Source organism: Anastrepha ludens, chromosome 5 (assembly GCF_028408465.1).
Source record: "Anastrepha ludens isolate Willacy chromosome 5, idAnaLude1.1, whole genome shotgun sequence".
Taxonomy (NCBI): domain Eukaryota; kingdom Metazoa; phylum Arthropoda; class Insecta; order Diptera; family Tephritidae; genus Anastrepha; species Anastrepha ludens.
The window spans coordinates 21,281,459-21,308,060 of NC_071501.1; the positions used below are offsets into that span (position 1 = coordinate 21,281,459).

The 26,602-nt window shown below is 36.4% G+C and overlaps 1 protein-coding gene across 7 annotated transcripts in view; it reads right to left on the bottom strand.

Annotated features, from left to right (window-relative positions):
* The window catches only part of LOC128864120 (uncharacterized), an 89,900-nt gene that overhangs the window by 6,078 nt on the left and 57,220 nt on the right, over nucleotides 1-26,602 (bottom strand). For 5 of the 7 annotated variants that reach the window (XM_054103635.1, XM_054103629.1, XM_054103631.1 and 2 more), the window contains one exon: nucleotides 25-131. In XM_054103635.1, coding sequence (XP_053959610.1) covers nucleotides 25-131 — 107 coding nt within the window. Of the gene's footprint in view, nucleotides 1-24; nucleotides 132-520; nucleotides 1,360-17,241; nucleotides 18,273-26,602 lie in introns of those variants that run through there. The other 2 variants (XM_054103634.1, XM_054103633.1) reach the window with 2 other exon arrangements.

Consider the following 26,602-nt stretch of genomic DNA (forward strand, 5'->3'; position numbering starts at 1 on the left):
TTTGAAAATCTTCTTATCACTCACTTTGCTTCTCACTCGGATGAAAACTCAGCTCATGAAAGAGCTCCTGTGTACGCTCCGCCGGCACGACATTGCAACGCGCTTTGGCACGCCAAGCATTTAGCACTTCTCTGTAAATAGAAGAAGAAGAAAAGACGGGAATTAATGCATTGTTTGAAAAAGGAGTATTTTAATACAAAAAATTATAGTTCTAATATACCAAAAATACATTTTAATATAAAAAAGTAAAATTTTAATAAAAAACAAATGTTAATATAAAAACAGTAATATTTGAATATAAAAAAATTTTTTGATATAAAAAAATATTTTAATGTAAAAAAGTAATATTTTAATAAAAACAAAATTTAATTTTATTAAAAAAATGTGTTATTTTTTAGAAGAAAAATATTTTTTTTTCATTTAATTTTTTTATATTAATATTTTTTTCATATAAATAGTTTTTTTCGAAAAACCAAAACATTTTTTTGAAGAATGGCAAAGCAACTTTCAATAACTTTACATAAAAAAGCAGCTTACAACACCCAAATTCACAATTTTGGGTTCAGTTTGTCGCTGCTGTGTAGAAGAGTCAGCCGCCAACAGGAAAGAATTGCCCTCCAAGTCATTGCCCGCGTGGCGATTGCGCACAAATGCATTGCAGCAGGTCGGTGCGGCGAGAAAAGGGGCGCCAACATAAAAGCAGCCCAAAACTAATATTGAGTAGAACCAAAATCGTTGGCCGTGAAGTTGGCTGTTTCTACTGCACACTGCCGCCGATTGCATCATAGGCAAATAACACCAACGCGCAATAAGACAACAAGGCGCTAAAGACCCGGTTCGATGGTTCAGCCGCCCAGCCAAGCGCTAGCTAAGCGTCTTTGCAACTTGTTTTTTCTTGTTGTTCTCCTTCCCCTAACTGCGCTGTATGCGCCGGATGAATGAAAATTGAAAATGAAATCATCCAACAGTTTTATAACGGTGGACAAACAAACAAGCAAATTTACAAAATTAGAAATATAGCAAATTTGCATGTAACCGAGGGAGATTAGCTAGAAGGCGGCATTGAACCAATGCTAAAGCGAACGTCAGCGGCAAAATCGAAAAATGAAATTTACACGCGAATGCTAAAGTGGCTGGCGCTATACTGTGGGGATGTGGAAAAATTGAATATACTAAAAGTACTCTGATAATTATTTTTTTCCTAGGCGTAGCTGAGAGAATTATTGGCTATTTTATTCGACTTAGACGGCTGTTCATATTTTGTTCCACAAATCAACAAATGCGCCATATTTTGCGGTAATTAAGGCTCGTTTTTTTAATTATTTGCAAAGAGATTAAAGTTCAAAAAGCGATGTACAGGGAAATAAATATTAAACAAATAAACAAAAATGCACTGCGCAGAAAAAATTTAGGAATTAAGGAAAAGCCTGAAATTTTGAAAGGCCGTAAAAAGCTCGTAAAATATAAATTGACGTTAGCAAAGCACTTCATCAGAAGTATTTTCTTTTTTTTTTTTTTTTTTTTTTTTTTTTTTAAATAAATAAAATTATACATTTTCGGAATTTTTGTGGTGTTAAAAAGGAAGAGACTAAAATTTTGAAAGGCCGTAAAAAGCTCGTAAAATACAAAATTACGTCAATGAACGAACCACTTCAACTAAATTTTTTTTGTAATTTTTTGTTTTTGTTGCTTTGTAATTTTTTGATTTTTTTTTTTAAATAAATAAAATTAAACATTTTCCAAATTTTTTTGTATTATTTAGTTATTATTTATGGAGTTACTGCAGCTCTCAGCTGCACTGGCGGTTATGCAAAACTTTCTAAACGAATAATAACGAGCTTGGATTGGAGTCTCATTAAGTATGATGAATTCGAGTGCGACATCGCAAGGATGTGAAAAACAAAATTGTGAGGGGAACATCGGCTGCCACGTCACGAGAGTATTCGCTAGCCGAAATCTGCATGATCATTTCACACACTAGTAAAATCTGCCGTTGTTCTGACGGCAAATAAGTGACATTGTGTTAATTTTTTTTGTATATCATTAACACATTCTTAGTTGTTTCGTAAACAAATGGATTCATAACTTCTACTACGTCAGCCCAACCACTGCGTCTGTCAAATTCGCTGAGAGCCAGCTAAGGGTCTGATATTGGCCACACCACTAACCAACTTTTCACTATGTAATTTGGTCTCTACTTCGTTCGCGTGCGCCCAAATTGAAGTGAGTTGTTGTTGTATGTTGTGTATATGCTTTGGTTGCGCTCTCATTAGCTTTCGCCAATAGGTGAATAGCTGTTATTCGCCAGACTTGTCAAAACACAACCAGTTGTTGTTTATGTAGCAGCATAAGCATTCCCCATGCATTTACGGGGAATGCTGCTGGAGTAACAATACTTGGCTAATGTGGGAACGAAACACAAACAGTAGTAATTTAAGACGAAAGGATTAGAGTGAATTTCGCGGTACGGAAAAGTCTTCAATTTGGAAAGAAAACAACTCAAAAAATAATCAATTGAGAATTACAGAGTAGCAATAGGGGGTAGCAAAGCAAATAAATATACTCATCTCGTTTTAGGACTCATCTATTACTGACTTCTTTTAAGTACTCTAAATCAGCAATGCGGGCAAGTATAATTACTATTCCGGACTTTACACTAAGTGCGAGTGCTATGAATCCATACTGAGTACTAAATATTTTCAATTTAATGGCTAGTACTGCGTACTTAAAGAGTACTTTTCAGTTCCCTGGATTGATAATTTAAAAAATCTGGTAGGTAGTAGGTAAGTGAAATATTTCAAGTACCAGTGTGGCACTCCCCAAGCAGCACTGAAGTGCCGTTTTGATACCACTTTGAGACCTCAAACAGGCGTATATGTACAACCGGCCAGACCTGTTGATGTAGGGGAGAAGTTTAGTGGGATTTAAGTTGGAGCACTACCCCAGGCTATCAAAGTAAGCATTACCCAGTGACCTTAGTCGTCTAGAATCTGGTACTTCTGATTCTTTTGAGAATCGAGTATTAACTACTTTAAGCAGTATTTTATTTATTTTTTGTTTTGAAAGCTAAAATACGCTCGGAATTTTATTTTATTTCAAAATCGCTGCCTTTTTTAGAAAATCGCTACCACTCGTGTTTGCTAACGCGACTTATTTTTGAAAAAACATTTAAATTTATCACCAAAAAAAAATTCGCAAATTTCTTATATGAATATGTACGCCCATATGCCATAGAAGTGTGTTGGCCTTTTGCGTTTAGTCATGTTCACCTTGAGAACACTGCGAAAAAAAACATATTTTAATGGGTGGTACATTCATCCCACAGAACGTCTAAGTGACAATGACATTTAACCGCGACAAAAACGTCAGCGTATTTTTTTTTCTTTTCTTTTAGCAGTAGCATCACCGTTTGACGCTTTTGTGGATGCGCGTGTGATGCGCACACGAACTATGATGCATAAGTATGATACATACATACAAACATACATACATGCATACCTACATATATGAGGATTCACCTCGATGCATCACCGGGAAAGTTGACAGCCATTAATGCATTTATGGGTAATTTATGGCTTGTGAGAGTAGGAAGTGTAGTGAAATAAAAAACACGGAATTATAATTGAAAGCATGAAAACAAGAATCATTAATTGTAATAAAGGCGCGTGATGCATACTTGTCAGGAGGGAGAAAGAGCCTAATGTAGTCACAATGACTGCAATTTTGTTAAAAATTTATTAAATTTCTTTAAAATATTAAAGAATATTGAATTTTGCATTGTTTTAATTTTTTGAAATATGAAAGAATATTGGAATTTTCATTATTTGTTTTCATTTTAAGTCATAGAAAAATAGAGTAGAAAGAACTTCCCTTAAGAAAACTTGCGTTGGCTCTTCCAAATGCTCCAGTTGAAAATCTGCGAGTTTGAAGCGCACTGCAGACTATAACATATACAACTCCAACTTTTGAGACACTTTTAGTTCCCCTACCGATTGCTACACATATACATACATGCATGCATGCATCTACATACATACATACACGTACAACGCTCCAATCGGCGGTCATCTCTCTCAACAATAACACAAGCACAATTATTGAATTAGACGAAATAGGTAACGTTTCAAGAAACAAGATGGTGTGGAGATATGGTGCTCTGTACTTTTTAGTTGATGATGGGGAAATTCTAAAACTATGTTAGGCCTGCTGCATGAGCTACTTCACAACTTTATAACAGGGCAAACGATCAAGAATGCCAGAGAAGAATATAGCGCCTTCCGAATTCTCCGTGTCGTAAGAGTCCATCAATAAACAAACAGGGAGGGGAACTACTTGTTTGTGAAGAAGAAGAGTAGGCGAAATCAATGGAAACAACCAAACACAAGAAATTATACGCACACACACACATACTTTCTGGCCACGTCGTCTTCCGCATAAAAACGCAAAAAAACTGCATTTGGAGGCTTTATATTCATTTGTGCTTAAACAATTTGACACGTGGCACTTCGTTTGCATTAGTTTGTTTAGTTTTAATCTCACAAAATACAATATTACCAAGCGATTCACTGAATTTTCACAAACATGCAATTTCTCTTACTTCTATTTGCTTTGTATTGCGAAGGCACCCACCTTCCGTACTCAATTCGCCTTGGCAAAAGACTAGACTAGAACCTTGACTGAGGTCTGAGCGAAGTATATTTGCTCATTTTTGGAGAGTTAGAGGAATTCACATGGTGAAAAGATTTTTAGAGCAGACCATTATTTGGATCTGAGAGATTTTGACAGGTGTGCGGACGTCATTCGCTTTGTGTTTCACTAAGCTTAAGCTAATATACATATACGAGGAATGCTGAAGAGGTGACAGTCCTTGGCCGTATAAAAACTCGGGTCGTTCGGGTTACGTAGAACCGACTGTCGTGGTAACGAGAATTCATATTCACAAAGAGTTTACTCGAATCCCCCCCAGATGACAACCTTTGCGGGCCTTGTTGTATAGATTTTCTTAAGAACCATTTCTCTAACTTAAGAATGTTCAGCATTGGCTACACAACGACTCACTCACCTAGGCGATGTGACCCTAAATCTATCAGTGATATGAAATAAAAGGCCTGAATATGCGCTCAAAAATAACCAACCAACATGCAATAACAACCAACATGCAGAACAACAAAACGTGCTTTAGCTTCGAGTTATAGTGCCTGCCGGATGATGGTGATGATGAGTTAAAACACTTGTCCGACTGCTCTCATACCATCTTATGAGAAGTTTAGAAAGTGTTACGAATATGAGTAGAATCAGCATTAAAAGGATGCCCCCAAGGTGGTGTTTTGTCACCTTTATTATGGTCCTTGGTTATTGACGACCTCCTAGTCAAACTAAGTGAGTTAGGCTTGGAGGTAATTGGCTATGCTGACGATATTGCAGTGATCATTCCTGGCAAATTCGACAGAACAATATCCAGCATTATGAATCAAACATTAAATTTCATTCTAAACTGGTGTCGTGCAGAAGGACTTTCTATAAATCCCAGCAAGACTATTATTGTACCTTTCACAAACAGATATAAGTTGGACCTTGGTTCAATTACTGTCGAAGGAACAAATATAAACTATTCCAATGAGGTCAAATATTTAGGAGTTGTTCTGGATAAAAGATTAAATTGGAACTCTCACCTTAAATCGGAGATAGATAAAGCCACCAGAGCCATGTGGGCATGTCGCAGTCTCCTGGGGAGAACATGGGGTATTGACTCCAAAATGATTCATTGGATGTATACAATGATGATTCGACCAATCATTACCTATGCGTCCCTTGTTTGGTGGCCCAAAACCACACAAGAAACAGCCAATAAATTACTGGCAAGCCTTCAAAGGCAGGCCTGTTTGTCTATAACAGGTGCCATGCGAAGCTGTCCTACAACTGCAATTGAAGCGATAGTAGGATTATCCCCACTGCATATATTCATATGGAAATGTGCAGCTAGAAATGCACTAAAAATGCAAATCTTGTCAAATAAGGAATACAGTGACTTTGGTCATATGAGTATTCTAAGAAAAATACCGGATAGGGATATTAGCTGTTCAGTAACAGACTACATGATTCCGAAACGGGTCTTCAATAGAAATTATGAGATAATTATCTCAGACCGTGATGAATGGGAAATTGGAGGACCTTGGGTTAACCCAAAAAGTCTGAAATGGTTCACTGATGGTTCAAAAACAAATACTGGAGTTGGTGCCGGGATCTTTGGACCCAACACAAAAATTTCAGAACCCATGGGCAAATGGCCCAGTGTCTTCCAGGCCGAAATCCAAGCGATTTCGATCTGTGCACTGACAAATCTAAAAAGGGGTATCAAAGGGGCCCACATAACTATATATTCGGACAGCCAAGCGGCACTGAAAGCACTAATGTCTCATTCTTTGGAGTCGAGACTAGTGGAAGAATGTGTAAACAATCTTCAAGAATTAAGTACAAAAAATACGGTTGTACTTTGCTGGGTTCCAGGTCACTCTGGAATCGAGGGTAACGAAATTGCTGATGAACTGGCAAGGGCTGGATCGACATCAGACCTTATAGGACCAGAACCATATTGTGGTATCAACTGGGCGGAAGCTAAATCTAGGGTAGACCAGTGGGAACATACTCTCAGAATAGCTTACTGGAAAGATAATCTGAAACTTCGTCAAGCCAAGAGGTTGGTTAGACCTTTTACCTACAAAAAGGAACTGATTAACTTACGGAAAGTAGATATCAGGAAAATAGTAGGCTTTCTTACGGGCCACTACTATCTAAACTATCATCTTAACAGAATTCAACTTCTCAGGGACACTGAGTGTAGACTCTGTTTTGAGGATGATGAAACAACGGAGCACTTATTGTGCGAGTGCGTTGCACTGGCTAGAACCAGAATGCAAATTTTCCACCGTGATCAACTGGATCCGGAAGAAATAAAGAAAGCTCCTATTACAGATATACTAAGGTTTATACGTATAGCAGAAAAATTGTTGGAAGAACATGGCTTTCAACCAACTCCTTTCCAAAGGCAGAGAACAACTAGGCAAACTAGAACCTGATGTAGTGGTCGGGTAACTTTCGCGGATGATCAGAAGATCATCCATATTAAATTAGGTAGCTTGACACAAAAGATCTTTTAGGTCGCAGTGTCGGTCATTGGACCACCTACTAGGATAAATTATTATTATTATTATTATGAGTAGAATCTGCACTCTTTAGAATTTTAACTTAACTACAAATTTAATCAATAAATAAATTATGAATATTTTTAATCGAATTAACTTTTCAAAAAATTAAAAAATAAAAATAAACATAAATGGATAAGAATTCCTATAAAAGTCGTAGTATCGTTTTGAATGAAAAAATTGCATTCTTATCTTGCAATGATTTTCTTCGAGTGTAAAAAGGAAATCAACAACAGCTCGCGATACCGCATACGCAATACTACTATTTAAATAATTCTTATCAGCAATTAAATGGGAACTAAAATACAACGAAAAGGTCATTCATTTACAGATTATATTTATACCGAGGCATTGCTACGATAACACACACAGGCACATATGTATGTACGTACGTACGTACATACGACGAGAGTCAGCTTAAGGCAAAATAAATAGATATGTTCAAGTGACGGCAGTGCAATGGAGAAAAAACGACACAGCGCAACAACATCAAAACAACAACAAACAAGCAAATAACAAAAAAGGAAGTAAAACTGCATGCATGCAAATTGTTAATAAAGTCCACGTGAATGGGAACTGGAAATGAGCAAATAACAAATTTTATGAACAAAAAAAAATATGGACAAAAATTACAAAAGTTGTAGCTCTAAAAGAGTGAATGCAACGAAACAGATAATAATAGTTTCCAACTGAGCGGGCAAATACCGCAATAAGGCACTTGAAGTAGAAGCAGAAGAAACAGCCAAGCATTAATGCACATAAAAAAATACAAAATGTAAATATGAAAAAATTAAAGAAGCAGTGATGGTAAAAATCAAAAATCAAAGCCAAACAAGCAAACCAATCAAATTAAAATATCAAATCTAAAAATAACGCAAATAAACGCGATGATTATGTCACTGATTGTAAATAGTTTCGCCTAAGAGAAGAGAAATTGTTGCTGTGTATTTGCGGTGGTGTCATTGAATGGTGGCATTGTGCGCACTGCGCACCCAAATGTGCTTGGCCCGGCCTGCCCGCTGATGGCAAAGAATGTTGTTTGCATATGCCAACACAAACACAGGGTATATCTATGTACACACTCGCACACACACACATATATGTACGCAAATACTTAAACACTTTTTTAACAAATGTAAAATCGATTGAAATTCCAAACTCATTACATTTTCAGCATTTTCAACAATTTCAGCAAATCTACAATGAAGTGCGCAGAGCAAAGTGTGCTTGAGACCGAAGCTCTCGAGTGCTGTTGATGGCATAGCTGCTGGCCATTGACCACCTACGCGAGCTTGCAGCTGCTGCAGCAGAGCTAAAAACAAGATGATCTGCAGCATTGGGCACCAAGCAGTGCCTACTGCAAAGCTAAACAGCGTACGCTAAACAAAAGCAGCAACAACAATTTATCCAAAAAGTTCAAACAGCAGAAGCATAAAAATAACATTGCTGCTCGTTTGAACGCTGGAAAACACACTTGGTGGCAAGTTGCTAAATTTGGCAGCTCTGGAGTTTTATTTATTTTTATATAAATGCTTTTTTTTTTGTTTTGTTTGTTTTGAGTGGGCCGCTAAATGATTGCTGCTGAGGTAATTGCCGCAAAGTGAGCAAACAAACGTACGAACGCGCCAATGAAATAGCGAAATTTTAGTGCCTTTCAGCTTTGTTGCTCTGCAAGAAAAAATGATCCAAAACAAAAACAGAAACAACTTTCAACGGCCAACACAAAGCCAAAGTAATCCAAACTATAACAAATTTAAATCCTAAGCATAAGAGCAACAGTAGCAGCTACAACAACAGCAGCAACAACAATAGCACACATGTTGAGGCGCATGTGGGCCATAAACAAACTTACCCACGCATACCTACAAGCACCTACTAATTGGAGCGAGGGCGTCTCGTGGTTGGTGAGAGTAGGCAAAGGCGAATGCAAAGACGAATGTGAACAATAACAATGTGAATGTGTGTGCGAGTGTGCATGACGGTAAACAGCCAAGGGCTTCGATAGCTTTGGCCTCTTCAATTTTTTATGGCGTTACGCTCGCTTTACTTAGGTAACGGATACCAAATTTAGAAGGGTGTGAAGTGAAATAAAACTTAACGTTTGCTAAGCGGTGTACATGAGTGAGGGTGGTGTGGATTTTTTTTTCATGTTAAGTTGATAAAGGAAGTTTTTAAATTTAAGATTGCTAAGGGGAAAATTGATTAACCAATGCGAGAAAATATGAGGCTTGTAAGAGGGGTTATGGATTGTTAAGAGGGGCTATGGATTGTTAAGAGGGGTTTTAAGAGTTTGTAGTTCGCTTAGTGTATGAGAATTTTAATTTGAAGTAAATATTGTTATGGAAAATACAAAGTATACATATTTTGTAATTAATATATCATATCATCAAATATTTTTTGGAAATAAAAAAAAAAATTATTTCTAAAAGTCGTATTAAATTCATAAAATCATTGTACTAAAAGTAATAAAGAAACGTTAGTATCAATACGCATTGTACAGCTATTAGAAGTAGAGTAAAAATAAGAACAATGCATCTTATTTTTGCTTTTGGTCCCTAGAATATCAAAATCTATATACAAAGATTAGCAGTGTAGAGTAATTTAAACAAAATTTGACAAATTAGAGAACAAATGAATAGAAAAAGTGTGTGAAATGCTTTTGTTGTTGTTGTAGCAATTTACTAGACCCTGTCAGCGCTTTGTGTTCACTGATCGTCGTCAAACTCAACATAGGTGGTTAGTATCGTGTGATGCCTTCATATGCCGGACATGTATTGAGTATGTAGGGCCTATTCTGCAGGAGTTTAATCTACTAAAATATCCAGACCGTAACAAGATCGTAACACTGATCGTCGTCAAACTCAACATAGGTGGTTAGTATCGTGTGATGCCTTCATATGCCGGACATGTATTGAGTATGTAGGGCCTATTCTGCAGGAGTTTAATCTACTAAAATATCCAGACCGTAAAGTTACGCGCGTCTGATGAGGCAGCTGAAACTTTTCGACTGCAATAGGTGGTGGTTAGTCTCCCATAACGGCGTACGGGCATCGGGAGTAGGTGGTGAGAGTCTCCCGACGAATTTCCTTTAGCGTCCTTCTATATACTGTTCTATATACCGTCCAGTACTTTAAGTTACGTTTTGTCATGGATGTCAGTGTAGTTAAAAATATACCTCCTGGGATCCCCTGAGAGATGGCTCAGGTTCTAGCAAATGTCTGCAGGAATGATTCCTACGTTAACACACAAGCAGAAATTGCTTGCTGAGCATTTTTTAACTGGAAGCCTCGTTGTGAAGGTGTGGCAAGGGGGACATCAGGAGGTGTCTTGGTTTGAATATATAAACAAAAATTATGTAAATAAGCTTAAAAGGTACACCTCAAATCGTCAGATGTTATTATTTATTATATTTCACTCTCCAGAAATCTTTAAAATCATCTTCTAAGCGAACCCGAAACAGCTTGGTTCAGAGAGCTGACGGTGATGTCATAAATAAAGAATGCGAAAAGGATCAATTGTGTTAGAAAGTTCTTGAACGCAGAACGTTTTCCAATAATCATGAAAAAAGTATAAAACTTTAGTTCAATTTAATTCGAATACGTAATTTTTTCACAATCCTTTGCAAAGGCGACACCGTATCACAAAACTGTGACTGAAGAACACATGGGCTCATACCAATACTTCAACAAAAAAACGAATAAACAAATGTGTATTACTTAGCCTCTGTATAGAAAATAGAAAAACGAGGTCAATGAATATTTTTTTTATATAGCTTAAAAAAAAATTAGGTTGCAATCGTCAAAGTTTTTTTAAATTTATATAAACTGCGACTAGCCTAACTTCATTATTTAATGAAAATAAAGCTTGAACGAGTCAGAAGAAGTTAATTAATGTTTGTTTGAGGGATTTGGCAAACCTCAAATTATTTACTAAGCATACGCAACAATATTTTCCCACAATCTAATTCCAAACGAAAATCCCTCTTTATACAAACTCAATATAGTGAGCAAACAAATCTGGCATCACCGCGCCACTCACCCAACAACCAATGGGAAGGCCGTATCGCCACATCTTCGTATGTGGTTCGCATGAACCGCACCGTCGGCGACCACAGGTTTGTTGTTGGTATCATTTACTTCCTGCAAAGCACTGCAATCACAGTCTAAAGCTTCACAGCGGGCAACCGTAAAAAAGACCAACTCGCTAACTCATTGAATGTTTTTCCTCTGGTGTGCAAGTGGCAGCTATAATTGCTTACAGCGGCAGTTGCGACAATCACTGCAACGACGCAACGACTTGTGCATTGGTCGCCTACAAGAATGTTGGGTAAAAAGGCACGAAGGCAAAGTACTGCTCGTAGCAAGCTTACATAGATATGTGTGCATGTATGTATGTGCTTGTATATTTCACCGCGTGAGAGTATACGAGTACCTATGAATGTGGAGAGTGAGCGTACAGAGACGGCCGCTCTACGCCCCTCTTTTATAGCCGAACCCATGAAACCAAGTGTAAGCAACAACAACAAAACAAAAAATCAACGACGGAGGGACCGACTGTGTATTTCAATCGGAACCAACCGCAAAATAATCGATGATGAGGTCATAACTAATAATAAAAATGATTCTACAATCGCACCGCAACCCGCGAGCGTGCTGCCATACTGGTGTGCCCAACAAGCAGCCAGCCAGCCAACCAGCTAAAGCAGTCAAGCAGCTAGCGGTGCGCGGTGTGCCAACCAACCAACCAACCGTGAGAGGGGGGAAAATACAAAACAGAAATACTGCAACTACAAATAGCAACAAAAGCAGCAGCAGCCACATTAAATACAACAAAAAATTAAAAAAAGCAAAATGCTTGTGTTTTGAAAACGAGTAGTGGTAGTACTTTTGAGGAGTGGAGCAGTGTCGGAGCTACAGATGGAGAGATTGGGCATATAGCAGCACAATACAAAAAATACTGTTCTCTACTCTATCTATGTTGTTGGTGGAGGTGAATGGCAATGCACAGCAGTACACAGTTAATAGGACTATGAATAAGTTCGTGCGGTTTTTTTCGAAATTTGAAACTTTATTGACGTAAAATGGTTACAAATTTAATATTCAAAATATTGTCCATCGCTTACTACTACTTTTTCCCATCTTTCTGGCAATTCACGGATTCCCTTTGTGAAAAATTCGGTCGGTTTTGCCGCAATCCACGAATCGATCCATTTTTTGACTTCATCGTAATTACGGAAGTGCTGGTCAGCCAGGCCATGTTGCATCGATCGGAAGAGATAGTAATCGGATGGCGCAAGGTCTGGACTATACAGCGGGTGGGGTAGGACATCCCATTTGAGCGTTTCTAAGTATGTTTTGACCACTTGTGCAACATGTGGCCGAGCATTGTCATGTTGCAAAATAACTTTGTCGTGTCTATCGGCGTATTGCGGCCGTTTTTCTCGCAGTGCTCGGCTCAAACGCATCAATTGTCGTCGGTAGACATCCCCCGTAATCGTTTCATTCGGTTTCAGTAGCTCATAATACACAACACCCAGCTGGTCCCACCAGATACACAGCATAACCTTCAGGCCATGAATATTCTGCGCCGACGTCGATGTTGAAGCATGGCCAGGGTATCCATACGTTGCCCGACGTTTTGGATTGTCGTAATGGACCCACTTTTCATCGCCAGTCACAATTCGATGCAAAAAACCCTTTCTTTTGTGCCGTTGAAGCAGTTGTTCGCATGCCATAAAACGGCGTTCAACGTCTCTTGGCTTCAATTCATACGGCACCCAATGGCCTACCTTTCGGATCATTCCCATGGCTTTTAAACGTTTGGAAATGGTTGATTGATCAACTCCCAAAGTTTTTGCAACCTCTTCTTGCGTTTGAGCCGGATCTTGATCGAGCAATTCCTCCAATTCGGTATCCATGAACTTTGGCGGCGCACCCTCGCGTTCTTCGTCTTCCAAGCCAAAATCACCACTTTTAAAGCGTGCAAACCACTTCTGGCACGTTCGCTCAGATAGAGCATGCTCACCATAAACTTCCACCAAGATACGATGACTTTCGGCTGCTTTTTTCTTCATATTAAAATAATGAAGAAGAATTCCCCGCAAAAACACATTATTTGGCACGAAATTCGACATTTTCAAGTGTGGTAAAAATATTGTTGTTTACGCTTCAAATAAAAAACTTATACTGACGTTTGTGCCTTACGACAGTAGCTCTCCAATGAATGTTTGGAAATGTGGATCGATGGAATAATAATCAAGTTACGCCATCTGTTGTAAAACCGCACGAACTTATAAATAGACCTATAACACAACAAAAACAATGTTATTGACGTGTGGAAATTGGATAGAGAATTATACTCCCGATTGATAAGCACGAGTGAGCAAGGCAAAACTGATGCTAGGGAGCGTACGTGGAGGGGTTCGGTGCTCAAAGTTCTACAGAGTTGTTGGAAATATTGCGACTGTGCTGCTAGAGTGTCGGAGTTGCGGGCATAATGGGGGACGATGAACAGCTGTTGCTTAGATGCGCTCACTACTACAGCATTGCAGTTGCTTGCTTGGTTGATGGTTTGTTGTTGTTTGCGGCTAGATTTGCTTCATTAGTTTGCTGTTGCTTTGTTTTGTGACTTGTTTGTCCAGACGAATTTAGTGTCGGAACAATTTATGTCGAGCAATTTGGGTCAAATGTATTGCTTCATTAGATTGCTTTCTGTTGGTCAATAATGAAGGAAGAATTAGGTGAATAATTTGTAGACATTTTGCAAGTTAATACCAACTGCTAAGAATAGTGAATGTTTGTTTGTATGCACGGCAGACGGCAGACTACTCTTTGAAGTGCAGCGGAGAATTAATGATGTAATCTTGCATGTTGATGTGAGAACATGAAAAATTGTAGGTAATGCATGCGGATTTTTCAGAACCGATTGGTATGGAGAAAAAGGGGATTAAAATACTATGGAAAATGTGACGAATGAGCAGCTATGCCCCTTTCTTGGTTGAACTCATTTTATAAAGCTCTGTAGCTCCGGCAAAAAACTGATGAGGCTCAGGAAAGACAGAAGAAAGCTGATCTCTCAATTAGCCTCTAACAATACGGTTCATTTCATAATGTCTGTCGATTATTTAAAAGATAATTGATGAGCTTTTTAAAATTGTAGTTAGGTTTTAATACCCAAAAAACAGCTGAGTGTGCTTTCCGGCATGACCAGCTTAATAAATATTTTCGGTATTACTAGAATTATTTTTATCTGAAAGTTGAGAAAACGGAAATAAAAAAATTTTGGGCGGAATATTTTATAGGCTCGGTCAGTAAAGGTAACTTCATTGGTTAGAAGAGACCCGATACTTGGAAGAAAATAAATTGAGAAAAGTATAGGAATATAAAAAAATCGTCTAATAGTTAAGGAAAAAATTAATATTATGCATTATTTCCTGCTTTGGGTCTTTTTTAGCCAGAAAAAGTTATGTACTAAAGACTCAAAAAATAATTCCTGAACTGAAGAGTGTTAACTATTAACAAAATTTAGCCGGCACTACGCCAGGTTAGATGAAGTTTACTTGGTTGATTTGCAGTTATGCATAGACCATCATTATTAAAAATATCATCAAAAATTTCATAAAGGCCAAATACATGGAACGTGAAACAATTCATCAAAGTATATATTAAGAAATTCTTTTATTTTTTACCTATGAAATACTCTAAAGTAGTTTAATGAAAACTAAATAGTTTTCAGAAACCACTGCGAATTCACGTGCATTAAATAAAAAAATTGGGTTTAAAATGCATGTGTGCATAATCGATAGTGGAATTTCCCCTCTCTCTCAATAAAATTTCTGTCTCATTTGTTCAAATTTCCCCATCCACTACAGTACATTTCGAGTGTCTTAACAGTACTGTGCCCAAAAGCCAGTACCAAATTAAGCAATCAAAAGTGAACGCAAAAAAACACTAGTAAATATAACAACAAAAAACAGCACAAATAGAAACAAAAAACAACGAACACAAAAGCACGATTGAATAACAAATCGAGTTGATAAAAATTATCAATTGAATTATTGCACGTTTGCTCAATTAAAACGGCTGACTGATTGATGATTTGAGTAATTGATTGACGAGAGTGTTAAAATGATTACATTTACATATACATATGTGTTTCTAAGAGAGACGGAGTGTGTGCATCTGAGGGCGCCAATGAGGGAACTCTGTGCAGAGAAAATATGTAGCTTATGAAACCATAGGTAAGTGACAATTACAAAATAAACTGGTTAAAAAAAGCAATCAATTAACTCGATGTGTGCATTTTATTTCACAATATACATACTAGAACAGTAGGTGACCAGTATGTAACTAGTTGCAGAAAAAGTGGATGAAAAAAAACATGTCAAAGAAACAGCGATTGAAAAAACTTTCGGGAAATTATATGAAAAATTAACACGTAAAAATTCATAGGCGACTAGTTCGTAACTAGTTTCAGAAAATGTTAATGAAAACACAGTGCGGAAAATATATTCAAAACTTAATACGTACAAAAACAAAGGCGACTAATTCGCAACTAGTTGCAGAAAAAGTGGATGAAAAAAACTGCCCAAAAATATGAAAAATATACGATAGTTTCCCATGTATTGTTCCAGAGATGAGTATTTTTTAACTAGTCGAGAAAAATATTATAAATTAATAAAAACTGTCGGAAACATATAATATATTATAACTTAATACGAACAAATTCAAAGGTGACTAGTTCGTAACTAGTTGCAGAAAAAGTGGTTGAAAAAACTGTCGGGAAAATATACTATAAGTGATTTAAAGGCGGCCGCCGTAGCCGAATGGGTTGGTGCGAGACAACCATTCGGAATTCACAAAGAGAACATAGGTTCGAATTTTGGCGAAACACCAAAATTAAGAAAAAGTTTTTTCTAATAGCGGTCGCGCCTCGGCAGGCAATGGCAAGCGTCCGAGTGTATTTCTGCCATGAAAAGGCTGCTCATAAAAATATCTGCCGTTCGGAGTTGGCTTAAGACAATAGGTCCCTCCCTTTTGGAACAACATCAAGACGCACGCCACAAATAAGAGGAGAAGCCCGGCCAAACACCCAAAACAAAGGGCAAATTATATACATATATATATATATATATATATAGTTCGTAACTACTTATAGAAAAAATTGCTGAAAAATTTATCGGAAAAATATGAGAAATATAGTTTTCTAGACAACTCATTTGTAACTAGTTGAAGAAAAATTACTTAACACTTTGAACGCCAACGGGTTTTTAGTAAAATCTCAAAAAAACAAAATTCGTTTTCAGGTTTTATTTAATAGGATATTTTAGAATATAAATATTTCTATTTATTTTATTTACTTTGCGCAAAATAAAGAGATAAAAGTAGTGATGTAGTGTCAGTCACCGGCACATATATAAATCCGGAACGTTCCGGTAACGTATAACCAACCAGCCAACTAGCGTGGGAACGTTATAAGCTGGTCCCAGATTCAACTTTGTGACCAGTACAAAAATTACTTAACAAAAACGATCCAAAATAGTATATATAAACCTGATATTTCACAATATTCCAACTAGGCTCGTATGTGACTAGTCTGTAACTAGTTCCATAAAACAGTTGCAGGAGCAGGAGAAATGTATGCAAGCCCAATATTTCACCAAATGATTATATTATGCAGCTGACTAGTCTGTAACTAGTTGAAGGGCAACCATATAATGCATATAACTTCCAGCAATGGCACCACAAGCACTCACACAGTGCAACTCTTCACACCCATCGATTTTCCGACCATATTAGTACGTGCGTACGTACGTACTTATGTATGTATTTGTACAAGTATGTCTGTATGTGTGACACCGCTTTAAAAACGCAAAACGCAATATCGGCTAATGCTATTGCTCCCAGAGCGCGCGTATCGTAGACATTTGTCCTTCAAAGAAAGCATAGCCCTTAAATAGAAAATAAAAATCTACGCCCACATAAATGATGAGCCTCTCCCCTACCTAAACGAAACGCACACTCAGCGCGTGGAGACTCACCGCGACATGTCGTCACAACTTCTTTTGTCCCAAATGGTTGAGGTGGCGGCGCTGTTGAACGTCATATTGCTATTGTCGCTGTTGATACTGCTGAGACTGCACCTCCTGGTCAACGCCATTACGCACGTACTCGCTGCCACTGCCGCTGCTACTGCTGGTGTCGTCAATTTTGGTCGTTGCCCTATAACCTTTCTACGTTGCACCGCCGCCCGTGGCTCTTTGTAGCCTCTTTGGAGCGCTTTCGTTTGCGTTTGCGCGTGCCGACGTCGTCGCCACTCGTCCGACAAGTAACACGTCGCCGTGACATCAACATTTATTTTGGTGATGATTTCGATGATGATGACGGCTGGGCGCTGGTGTTGCGCCTTCAACTGCGATGGCAATGGCAACGGCGACGACGACGGCGGGGTTACGGCAGCTTAGCTTAATTATGTTGATATGTTGAAGATGATACTGTCGTTGTTGTTGTTGTAGCAGTTTACTAATGACACTGCTTGCTGGATGATGGCACTGTGCTGGTGTGCTGGTGCTGGACAACAGCAATAAATTTGTGCTCTGATCTGCTTTGTTTTGCTTCACTTGCTTTTGCTAAGCTGTCAATCACACAGACACCCGATCGGTCAGTCGGTCGGTTCGGTTAGCCAGTCAATGTTACTGCTCATAAAGTAAATGTTTTTTTTTGTGTTGGTTTTGAAATGCGTATTCGTGAAGGCTTTCAAGAAAATGCTACTGATGACATCACGTACGCACTTTTAGAAATATATTCACACAAGTATACTTGGAGACGTAAATGCGCACGCACACACACACAAATATTTATTTATTTATTTTTTTTTTATTTTTATGAAAATTTCGATTTTTAAGCCGATTTTCAAGCACTTGATTTTTTTCATACAAACAAAATTTTTATATAAGCCACTTTCTTTTTTTTGTTTTGTAGTTTTTTTACGTCTTATCTCGAGTAGCGAAAAGTTTTGTGTCCGCTTCGCTTGCACGTCCGCACGCAAATGAATCGTCCACAAGCAGCTAACTCCACAACTTGGCTACTAATAAACGAAATCGCTAGTTAACGGTAGAGACAATCGAGGGAGCAAAAAAAAAATTATGAGAAAACAAAAGGCAGCAATTTGAATGGCACTCAAAAACCACAGTGCAAAGTGTAACAAACATTAGTAAAAACAAAAAACAAACACTACTACAGCAACAACATAGCCTATTAGTAGTGTGTAAATAGCAATGTTATCGCAACAATAACTTGCCTAATCTAATCGCAAGGAAACACCATTGATTGTTGATTTTTTTCAGTCTCTAAGCAAGCGAAGCAGATGGTTAGCACCACACAACAGACGCTCACTTAGATGAATGATTAATTCCCTCTAGCACTGCATGTCGATGTGTCGATGTACGTAGTGGTGGACGCCCAAAAACTATTTATTTGTGTTGCTGAAGTTGCGTTTGTGCTCTTTTTAATAGTTTTTACTGAGTAAGATTACGAAAGTATGCCTAAACCTGTGAAGATATCGCAGAAATATGCGGTGGGTCAAAGCGAAAAGTGATGGAAGAAGCAGCAGTTTTGGTTTTCTCCAGCTCAGGTAAACTTTCCTAATCAATAATGATTCCACACAGACCCCGGAACTTTTCTCTATTGGTGCCAAGCGAATGAGAGTTGTGATTTTCATCAAAAAGTACTTGCAAATTTCTTGTACTGAGAATAAAATCGCAGTTCCAAGATCACCAGCGCACTGGACAATGACACGGAAGGTGCTCAGGTGTTCAAGGGGCAACACTTGCTGTACTTTCACTTTGCATAGACATCGCCTACTTGTGCGAATAATTCAGTTCAACTTTCGAAAAACTTACTTTTACACATTTAGCAGAGTCGAGTCAGCCATTAAATTTAGTTATGAATCATTTCATGTTGGTCTCAAGTAAGTTTTTCTTCTAGAATGCCTAACTTAATTAATTTAGAATGCGTCACATTAATCACATTGCAGGTGTATAAGGAACGCCTCACGATCCCACCCGTATGTCTGCCTAAGTCACGAAGATCTAAAGCGCATAGAAAGCATAGTCCTGTGCATAACAAACGCAGTGCTGTGTAGTCTTAACGCGGTCGTGAAGTTGACCACCTAATATGAAGATGACAGTGACAGATGATAGAGACAGATGGTGATGACAGATGACATTGACCAATGGCAATGATTCAGGATAGTGACGTTGCCACGACAGTCGCTTCTACGTTACTGCCAAGGATTGTCACTACAGCAGTATTCCCTTACATGTATGAGAAATGTTTATGTTGCTAGAACAACAACACATCATGATAGTGACAGATGACAGTGACAAGTGACTGATGACAATAACAAATGACAGTGACAGTTGACTCAGTTGATACTATAAATGAGTGCTCTCTGAGTATGACGTTCATCACTGTCCCCACGGATAAACTGAGAATGATCACGGGCATTTGCACACGCCATTGCAGACTGCGTAGTCATCTGCACATGATCGGGATATGGTCCACTGACTCTTGTCGTTTTGGCGCACAATCCCCGGAGACTCCAATACACCTTCTCCTTGAATGTAGCGCTATAGCGCGAAGAAAGTTGAGACGTCTCGGCCATTTCAGCCGGAAAAAAGGCACATAAGCTCAGTCCAACTCAGCTCTATCTTAAGTTTAATGAGGGATCTGGATCTAGATGACGTACTGTGCTGCGTAAAGGGCTCAAAAGACCATGAAGTCGAAGTGCAAACCTCTAAATAATCTAAATCTTTTCGACTACAGTATAATTTACTGCTCTCTGAAGTAAAAGTAAGCGATACTGCTGAAAAAGTGTTGCTGTATTGGTGTTACTCTGCACTGGTACTATTAAATGTTTCTCAGATTTAGTATCCCCCAATAAATCAGTTCAACTTAAAAGAAGTTTTCTTTGATTACTTTCCAGTTCAATAATTTAAGAAGCGAATTCAAGATGTGAAAAAACCAGTTCATGCAGGATTGCGAAAATCTTGCTACGCAGGCACAATGTCAAGTCTACAAACTACAACATATTTTATCTCCTCGCAGGAAAGAGTGTAAACTTGTAGTGGCGATACTGACGGGACACTGTCTCACTCCATCGTACGCGGCCAAACTGAAGCTATGTAAAGCAGAACGATATGTGCACAATATGTAACGAAGTCAACGAGAGAGGAACTCTGGAATACCTACTCTGCCACTGTCTTGCACTTAGCAGATCAAAAACTTAGCAGCCTACTTCAATTATCCAAACTGTGTATTAAAGCTAAAATATAAACTAAACTCACCACAGATGCTTTCCATTTCAATTCAACCGGGCTATTCGGGTCATGCTCTTCGATTTCGATGTGACTCAAATATGTTGCTCTCTGGTCAAAATTGAACCGATTTTAATAATTTTGAGTTCAAAATGATTGTCATTACTTACTCGAACGATTTCATGTAGAAACAATTGCAAAAAAGAAGTTGAAAATTTTTTTATTTTCCAAAAAACAAAAAGTGCGAAACAGGTTTTTTACTAAAAAATTTATTACTCAAAAACAACTCATTTTAGCTACTGGGCATTCAGCTCAATTGAAGTTTGAGGTGTCCTCTTGATTTGGAAAAAGTTATAAAAAAAAAAAATACACTTTTTAAAATATTGAATTTCGACAAAATTTCATTTTTTTTCTTTTTTGCTAAATAAAAAACTTTCAACTACTTTTTTGCAATTGTTTCTACATTAGGTCGCTCGTGTAAGTAATGGCGATCATTTTGATCCCAGAACTATTAAAATCGGTTCATTTTTGACTAAGTTATGGGCATTTAAAAATAAAAAAAATTTACTTATATAATTAAAAAAATCGATGTTGAGCCGAAAAACAAAATTGCCGATAACTCTTGAAAAATTTTTTTTTCGGGCGAACAAAAAAATACGTGTCTCATTATTTTGACCAGAGAGCAACATATTTGAGTTACATCGAAATCCAAGAACATGTCCCGAATAGCCCGGTTGAATTGAAATGGAAAACATCCACACCAACACTTGGTATCACTATGGATCTATTTCTGCTCTATGTGCGCTCTACATTATCAATCAAGTCTAACCTAACCTGCCTCTCAGTGCATCTCTATATGGATACAGCGCTGCTCTCAAATGTTACTGAAGTTGGGGAAATTTTATGTAGAGAAATAGCTGTGACACAAAAGGGGTACTATAACATAGCTCATTAAATTCATCTCCACTAAAATAAATTTCCAGAGATTATAGTGTTTTTAGAAATTGTTGTTGTTGCGCTTTGTGTCAAATAACTATGAAATGAACCATTTTCCAATGTAACTGGTGCAACATTTCACGGAGGGATATAAATCAGGTTTGCACCGGTGGTATCGAGTTGCTGCTGAAGCGATAATTTTGTGAAAGATTTAACTGCTACGAGAGGGCACAAATATTCTTTGCTATTTTTTAGCGTTAAAACTGCTATGAATGCTTGATTTGTACAGAAATCCCTAAGCATATATTAGAATATTTCGCCGAAGGTTATTTTCAAAATCTTAACCAAATGCTAATTCCCTGAATGCTTTACGAAATCTTGAGCACCTTAGGAAATCCTGTGGTCACTGCCCAAATCTTACTTTTTCACATAATTTTCAGAATTTTTTATTACCTTTTATGCTTCTACGCTCTACACGCTTCCTTAATTTTTTCTGTTGCGCAAAAATCAGCAAACCGAAAAAAAAGTTAATGAACCTTAAACTGGTAGTTTAGGTGGTGTCAGACGTCAAGCTTCAAACGCTGAACGGCGACGTGCTAGTGTCTCAATTTTCGGCGATGATGTAAAAAGTGTGACTTTGCGAAATTTCAGGCGCTTTTGTCTTAAGCCAGTATAAGTATTTAATGCCTGCTGACACGCTTCAGTTTCAAATTTCCACTGTTGGGGTTAATGGCTTACAGCGCGTATATGTACATACGAGTATTTCGTTAATTTTATTTTATTTCACGCCAATTACGACTCTTTTTAAATGCTTGCCGGCTTGAGTTATTTGCTTGTTGTTGTTTTTTCCTCCAATTCGATCACTGTGTGTGTGTGTGTGTATGTATGCGCTATGTAAGTAAGTATGTATGGGTTTACGCGAACGCGGATACTTTGCATGCCGTGAGCGAAGCTAATGACCCGCAGTGGCAAAAGTTCAAATGCAACTGATCGTTGGAGATTTCCGGCGATTTCCAAGAAGCTTCACAGTGGCCGTTGAAACACCCCCTAAGTGAAGCGATGTAATCATCAGCAAACTTACCACAATTTTCTCATGTAACATTTAAAATTAAACTGTTGCATGTGAATGTGCATTTGAGCATGAGCTAGTGTGCGTGAGTGTGTATGTGTGTGGTATGTGTTTGTACTTGGTGTGCGGCAACTCTCACTTCAATCAGCACGGCGGGGTAGTCATCAATCGCAATTAGATATTTGTAAATAATAAGTAGCTAAGCGTAATTGCTTAGTTTTTTTGTTTTTGTTTTAGTTTATGGTTTTTACACTGCCAATCATGTTGTTGTAGTGGTTGTTGTTACGATAGTTACTATTTCACTTATTACACACCAGTAAGCACTATTGCTTTTCCTTTGTTTTTCTTCGGTTTTGTGTTTTCATTTTTTCTTTATTGTTGGTGTTGGCAACACGATCTCATGTTCCATTATTTTTCTGCGGCGGTGTTCTCACATGATAAAATATATTATTTATAACTATTACAGCGTAAAATTAATAACAACTCTCGCCATTTACCCATTTCTGGCATTTCTGCCATTTTTTTATTGTTTTTTTTTTTTTTTTGCCACATTGCCATGTGTTAATCGTTCCATTCGCCACTCGCGCGGTGGCTAAATCGTTTCTATAATCATATTGTTTTTCATCAAATGCTGCTAAATTAGTAATTAGTACATTCGATTGCTTTTGCATGATGTCATGACTTATCTTTTGCCATATGAAGATATTTCAAGTTTCAACATTTCATACCAAAAACAAAATTTTTTTGCGTTTTTATGAGAATTTCGCGTGTTGAGCGCAAGTGCGTGTGCGTAGCCGGCTAACAATGACGCAGAAGGCGATTTGAAAATCAATATTACCGAAAAAAATTTAACAAAAAAAAATTTTACAAAAAAAACAGTTTATTTCAAAAATTTTATAAAGTTCTTTGCAAAAAAGTTATAAAATTCATTGGAAAAAATTTATAAAACCACCAAACCAAAACAAGAAAAATGGTGCAAAATTCAAAAATTTATAACAAACTGTCGATAAAATCGGAAAAATCTTAACAACAAACATTTCGAGCAAACAAAAAAAACAAAAAAAAAACATTTTTACCAAAACAAAATAAATATAAAATTCAATGGAAAAAATTTATAAAATCACTGGAACAGTTATGGTAAAAAATCCAACAAAAACAACTTTGCGAAAAATTCGCAAATTTATAGCAACATCTCAATAAAAACGGAAAATCTTAATTTGTAAAAAAAAATGATTTCAAAAAATTTATAAAATCAAAAAAAATTCACTAAAAAAGTTATAGGAAAAACTCTTACAAAAAACATTGGTGAAAACTTCGAAAATGTATAGCAAAAAAAAACCGAAAAACCTTAAACATTTAATTGGAGAAAAAATTTGAAATGTATAGCAAAAAGTGATTAAAATATCAAGTATAAATAAAATCTAAACGCAAAATAATTCACCAATTTATAGCGAAAATCAGCAAAAACGAAAATTTTAGCGGAAACAAATATAGTAAAGACGAAACTAAAACTCAAACATCCATGCAAATCCAAAATTTTAAGACGAAAAATTAATCAAATAAAAAGAAAAACAAAAAAAAAAAAAAACAAAAACAAAAAAAAAACAAAAAAAAAACGAAAAAAAAAAACAAATAAAAACACACAAAAAATACGAATAAAATAATAACATAAAAATAATAAATAATTTTTTAATATAAAGCCCAACAATTTTCAAAACTGTTATACTAAAAAATATAGTAAAAAACGAAAATATTTAGCGAAAAAGCAGTAAAGATGAAAAGATCTAAAAAGCAAAATATTTTAATAAAAATTAAAGTATAAAAAAAAAATTAAAATATTAAAAAACAAAAAAAATATAATAATATAAAAAAAAACTTAAAAATATACAACAACAAAAATAAAAATATACAACTAAAATAAAAATATTCAACAAAAATAAAAAAATTAAAATATACAACAAAAATAAAGGGTGGTTAAATTTCAAGGGCCGATGTTGAATGTGAACCACAATTCAAGAGCTAAAGGATGAGATAATTCGGCACATTAACGGCATAGAGCCACAATTATGCCTCAGCGTCATCGAAAATTTGGACCACCGAGGCCGCGGCGGCCATTTGGCCGATATTTTGTTCCATACGTAATTGAGCATACCATGATAATAATAAAGAGAAATGACAATAATTTCCTAAAAAAATGTATTTTATTCAAAATCAACACCGGCCCTTGAAACTTAACCACCCTTTATTAAAAAAAATAAAAAAATATACAACAAAAGTATTAAAAAAAAAATTTTTTTAAAAACGGAATTTCCCTTTACCCAACCTAATATTTAGCAAAAAATTAATAAAATTGTAAAGATCTGCAAAATGTTAGCCAAAAAAGTTTTTTTAGTGAAATATTTAAAAATGTATAAAAAAACCAATCAAATCGAAAAATTCAATAAAATGAAATTTATTGACTAAAATTAAAACGAAAATTTGAAAAATTTAAAAAATATCGTAAAAATAGAAAAAATCTAAACATAAAACTTTAATAAAAATAAAAAAATTAATGAAAATATTAAAAAAACAATTATATTAAAAAAAAAGAATTTAAAAAAATATTAAAAGAAAAAAATTTTTTTATTTAAAGTTTTTTTTACAAAATTTTTTTTTTTTATTAAAAAAATATTACATATATTTCAGCGAATAGGTAAAACTGCATACGACAAAGTCAATAAAATCCCAAAAATGTAATAGCCTATTTCTACTCGCTCCCCTTCTTCCTCTGTCTCGCCCCTAGTACAAAGTGGCGCAAAATTAGCTTCGTTTTTGAATAACTTTTTTATGCAATAAAAAAATTAATTTCAGTGAAGGAAATCTTTATTTTTGATATTTAAGCGCTCCGTTGCCCGTCTGCTTGTATACTGCAGCTGTCTAGCCCACAAGTGTGAAAAATGATGACATTTTCAAAATGTACTATATAAATCGTCCGACAGGCTGATTAATTTTGCACCACGCTCTCTATTCCATTCTGTGACTGTTTTTAATGTTTAATTGTTTTATTTAAATTTTAATAATTTTTTTTTAATTTTAAGCTAAACTTCTCTAAGCTAAGCCAAGTTAATTTTTGTGATTCGATTCTCAAATATGTTAACTATAAACCTCCGACTTTCGAAATAAATAATAAATAGAGCTAAAAATGAATCGAAAGCTAAAGGTTGGCGAAAAATTCAAAATAGTAACGAAGGAAAAGCCAAAATTATAATACAAAAAACAAACTTGTAAGACTTAAAACAAAAGTTTAGTGAAATATAAAAAACACAATTACACTCCAAAAAATCAATAACAGCAAAAACAAAAAAAAGTAAAAAATGCCCGGAAAAAATGTTGCGAAAATCCAAAAATTCATTTTAAAAAAGAATCAATAAAATCGCAGAATTCAATAGTATCGAAAATTGTCAAAAAAAAATGTTAGCTGAATAACCCAAATATTTAGAGTGAAAAATCCACCATGTCGAAATAATCGACACTAAAAAATTTAAGGCAATGACATGACATAACCGCCACTCTCAATCAGCTACATTTTGGGTTAACTTAACATATCCAAATATTTGCTAAGCTCTTATCTTTTGTTTTTAAAAGCATTTCAGGCCTTATCAAGTACCAATTAGGCCCACATGCGACATCATCACCCCAAAATGTCGATATCTAAGCATTCATTAAGCATCGGCTTGTTGTGTAGGCGGAGGCGCCCTTTCAACAATTGACGACATTTTTATATTTGCCGATATTTATAAGTGGAAGCCAGTATAGGTGCATGATGACAGGGTGAGCGAGCCAAACCTTAAAAGCGAGTGAATTGCACACCGTTGAGTTAAGGGGGTATTCTGGTCTAGAAATTAAAAAAAAAAAACGATTTTTTTGCATATTTTCAAAGTTTAGACTTTCAAAAATATGCCCTTCAACGGACTTTGCACAATTCGAATTATTTTTAGAGATACAGCGGATTTTGTGACGTGGCGTCTAAGCTGGCCGAGTGGAGCGAATCGCACAATGAACGGCAGATGTTACCGGACGGCTTGAGGACTCGTTCTTTCC